The sequence below is a fragment of the Buceros rhinoceros genome, unplaced genomic scaffold (assembly GCF_000710305.1).
Source record: "Buceros rhinoceros silvestris isolate BGI_N320 unplaced genomic scaffold, ASM71030v1 scaffold32234, whole genome shotgun sequence".
In the NCBI taxonomy this organism is placed as follows: Eukaryota; Metazoa; Chordata; class Aves; order Bucerotiformes; family Bucerotidae; genus Buceros; species Buceros rhinoceros.
In genome coordinates this window covers 1-4,399 of record NW_010407040.1, presented here as the reverse complement: position 1 = coordinate 4,399, position 4,399 = coordinate 1, and the positions used below count along the sequence as shown (strand labels likewise).

The following is a 4,399-nucleotide window of genomic DNA, read 5'->3' as shown; positions in this document are numbered from 1 at the left end:
CAGACGCGCAGTGGCTTCTGATGGATGGGTTCTGCTCGGTGGGACAGACGTGCTGGAGGTATTAGTTGTAGTTGCCCTTGCGGCTCCAGATAAGACAAAGACATGAAATACCAGCTTCTCAAAATAAATGATGAGTTCAAGGTCTTACTCCCAAACAGCAAGGGCCAGACGACAAGCAAGTGTAAGGACAAGGTTAGAACTTACTAAACAAAGTTAAGACACCGCACAGAAACAGTTGTGCCCTAATAATCCAACTATAGAGCACTTTTTTCTAAATTTCCTTATTAGTATTGCAATTTGTAATGGAAAAAACTTGTCAGCATTCTTCATGAAGTGGCTCCCCTAGCTCCCCGCTCTAAGTCATGCAATCTGTCAAACGTTAGCAGTACCTACAGACAGGTAATAATTTTTAATCAGTACTGAAGTTCAGCAGAGTCCAGTTGATCCAAGCGTGCTCTAGTCAAGAAGGGAAAAGAGAGCAAAGCAGAGCCATGCCAATGTACCTGGGTTAACCTTCCTTTGCCTTTTGGGAGGGGGGAAGAGCACTCTGGTCTCAGTCTAAATCTCATTAAGTTTGCATAGAGATAACTCACGCTGAAAGAGAGGCCTCTTCTCAGTACACTCTTTTGAAACACCGTTTCTCTTAACGGCTAAGACTACCGGAACGTGGTACAGCGTGTCGTTTAGTTACCTCAAGCTAACTGGAGACGAGCATCCCATTTGTATCAGTGCCATTCCTCAGGGACCAAGTTAGTGTTTTGTAGCCCTAGTGCGTAAGAGTTACAAAAATATGCAAATAAACGAGACTACACTTCTAGTAACGTACTGTAGTATTTTATAGCCTAGAGCAGTCGGTGCGTTAAAAGAGTGAAAGCAGTCTCATTGTATTTCTGTTTTCTGTCCAAATGGTTGGCACCAGGGAGGGACTTCTCCTGGGCTGTTAAGATACCTGCTTTGTACAGTAGAAGTGATGTTGGAGTAACGTGTTTTGCAACATGTTGTACTGTACTCTCAGAATCAGGTTCATTTTTGAAAGCAGCCAAGTGACGGAACAGAGTTCCCATCCACCGCTTGCGTCCCCCAGGAAGCTCTTGAGTGGTCAGTTCCTGAGTGCTATCGCTGAAGCCATGAGGACATTCACCTGATGGCTCATGAGCCTTTGAAAAATGATCCACAAAACAAAACCAGCCACATTTCTTTGAGCTCTTTTAAGTGGAATACCATTACTTTCCAAATTCATACCCCTGTGCAGTGTGTCAAGTGGTTTAATAACAGCTGAAGCAAAAACCTTCAGAGTATTTGTACACCTTACAGAAGTTACTCTCAGAAATCAGCGGAAGTGTTGACAAACACAGGGGAGTGGCTAATCCTTAGCAGGCTACAGCCGCCCTGACTGCGATGCTATTGAAGTAACGTGCAGTACATTCCTGAGCCTTGGAACTCCTTGTCAGGGGCCATCACGAAACCTAGAAATACACAGACCCTACTGTTCTGTGGATTTTCACCTGGCCTCAGCATGTTGGAGAATTCCTGCATCCTCACCTGCGTCCTGCAGTCTCACACCCTTCCCGAGGCATCTGCCACAGGCAGTCAAAGACCAAACGCTAGGTGGCCCTTTGATCCGCCGCAGCATCACCAGCGCTGGTGCCACAGCTAACAATACAGCCACGCTCTCAGCTGCTGGAGAAGTAAGGGCAGTATTTATTTCGCTTGAAACACAATCCATCTGTTTTGAACAGCTACTCAGAAAATACGGAGAGGGCCGGGGAAACAACGTAGCACAGTATTATGCAAAAACCTTTCCTTTATTAAATCTGCAATTTTCCGAAGTACCTTTATAAAACCAGGGGAATAGCTGAAGAAAACCTGTGGACAGAAGCACTAAGATTTTAAAAACAGCAGGTGGTTTGTTTCAAAAGGAATATGCGAATAACAAAAAGGTAAAGCTTCCAACTCAGAAACCACAGGAATCAGCACTGAAGACTCTCAAAGGGGTGTGGGATCACGTTTCACCACCCGCTGTACCAATATCCATTAGGTGTGTGGAAGGAAGGCGCTTCAGCACAAGTTTAATGAACACTCCGCCATCCTAAATATCACACACTTCCTTGGTGCAACAAAACCTTCAGCCTAGAATGTTTGATCTTAACTGAAGAGCACCTGAGGGGCTTTAAACAGTAGCATGAAAATGCTTTGTCTGTTTTGTTCGTGACGCATTCTGTATCATACCTCCCACTCACAGCGAGTTGATGCACACACAATCCGAAGCAGCAGCCCAGAAAACTGAACTTCTCCCACATCCACATGTTCCCATAGAAAATAATACCACATATTTCAGCCTACACAGTTCCTTATTTATTTCCTTTTTTGGCTGCAGTCTTCTTTGCTCCTCTTTTAGCATTATTCCCGTATTTTGCTTCCAGTTGGGCAAAAAAGTCATCCATTTCCTTTTGTCGATCTTTATTTCTTTTCTGGGGGAGGAAAAAAGAAAACCAAACCTTGAAACTTTTACTACTTCTCCATACAGATTTTTCTGTTGAAGTTCGCTACATAAAATCATGGAATATATTAAACAGGGAATACAAGCTACAGAAAGTATAGTAGCATCAAGCAAAAGCCAGCTGGTATACCCTAGGCTCTCCACCGAACTTCCGGAAGACAGAGGTAAAAAGCAGCTATAAAAATTCACGACATAAGGCTAAGAAAAGCAGCTTCTGCTTTAGATCCAAACCTCTACTACAGTTCGAGGAATGATTAAGCATGAACATTCTAGGAAGGCCACGGGGCGATAAGAAAGAAGAAACACAAAATGCTCAGAAAAAAAAAGAATGTAAACAAGTGTGTTTCTCTCCTCAATCCCCAAAATACAAAAGCAAAGCAGTAAGACTTCAACATCCTCCTGGGATCCCTCAGAAAAAAAGAATCATTAACGCTCTCTAACTGCCTAAAACTAGAAGTTAAAGATTTTGGTTGTTTGCAATAAGAATATTAGAATAACTTTGTTAATTTTTTTCAAAAGATGCGATAATAAAATTTGTACTGTACTCTATCCATTAGAGCACACAGACTGCTAACATTAAGGTCAGGTTTTAACCTCGGGAGCTCAGAAGAGTTACAAAGATCAAAAATACAAAGACGCTTCGGGAAAACACAGTTATAAGCCCGCCACACCTTCAACAGATAGATACAAAAAGCCTTACTTGAATCAGCGCTTTCAAGTCATCTTCTCCACCAAGGCCCAGTTCCTCTTTAGTCTTCTCTGCCTCTCTAGCTTCTTTTTCTGCCTAAAATAGCAAACTCATTTCTTAAAAAGTATGTTGCACATTATTGGACAAAGTCTTATAGTAGTTAACAAACTTTTTTTTAAATCAGTATACAAATAGCTGCAGGGAAACAAACAGTTTCAAAGTTTGGCCGCAGAACAGAAATCAGGCCCATTCTGGTTCCACAGCTTTGAGCAGGACAATGTTTTGCCATTTCACAATGTCCAGTGTGATGTCTGTCCCCATCCCTGCTCCCCCCCACCTTGGTTTTTTTGTCTTAGCAGCTATTACATTTTCTTTCACTTAAAAGAAAGGTTACTGTGGTGTGCATATAACTTATTCTATAAAGCATCAAAAAAAACCCAGGCTGGAGAAAAGCTTCATCTATCCAGAACGTTGTTTCACAGCTGCTGAAAGGCAAGCGCAACATGTTTCGTCCACGTACCCTTCTTAACTCCAGCAGCTCGCAGCTCTCCAAGTACAGGGACACGCTAAGACACACTAAGCCCTTCTGTGTAACAACGGAATAAAAGAAGGAGCAGGCAACAGCCTGTTACAGCTCAAGAGCCTTTCACAACAGTTTTGGGGGTGTGTGTGAAGAGAACATAGGTGACCAAATGGGAATGTCGAAGATACCGAGCAAGACCTGTAACCCATCGATCCTGGGGCAAACATCTGTCTCTATAAGTTTTGCTCATTTCTACCGAAGGAGAGTAAAAGCTTATCATCACTAATGCTTCCCCTTGGTCCCTGATTGATATAACCTACCCGCCTTTTCCGTGCCGTTTGTTTCTGCTTAGACTCCTTTACGAAACCTTTGTAGGGTGGGACTTCTCCAGAGCTGATGGCTTTCTCTATGATCTTCCGTATCCTTGGTTCATCTGTATAGTCCACACACAACACTGAGTCCATTATTCTGTCCATGTCACCCTCAAAATCCAGGTATGCTGCTTTCACATCAGCTAGCTCCTCTTCTGAATCTTTATAGCTCTTTTCGAAGTCTTCAATATCTTTTACCGTGATCTGAAGCAGAGGGGTGACACTTGTGCGTTACAGGATTTATTCACCAGGATTTAAGAGAAGCGTGAGAACTCCCCGGTGTCTTATACAAAGCTCGTCCGCTGTGAGGCGGCGGG

At 43.1% G+C, this 4,399-nt stretch overlaps 1 protein-coding gene across 1 annotated transcript; it reads right to left on the bottom strand.

Moving 5' to 3' along the window:
* Nucleotides 1–2,351: 2,351 nt before the first annotated feature.
* On the bottom strand, nucleotides 2,352–4,286 carry DNAJC9 (DnaJ (Hsp40) homolog, subfamily C, member 9; the record flags this gene model as incomplete). Its single annotated transcript, XM_010134347.1, has 3 exons — nucleotides 2,352–2,471; nucleotides 3,201–3,284; nucleotides 4,032–4,286. Coding segments are annotated over 3 exons (459 nt in total), but the record flags the coding sequence as incomplete, so codon positions are not given.
* Between the last annotated feature and the right edge of the window lie 113 nt (nucleotides 4,287–4,399).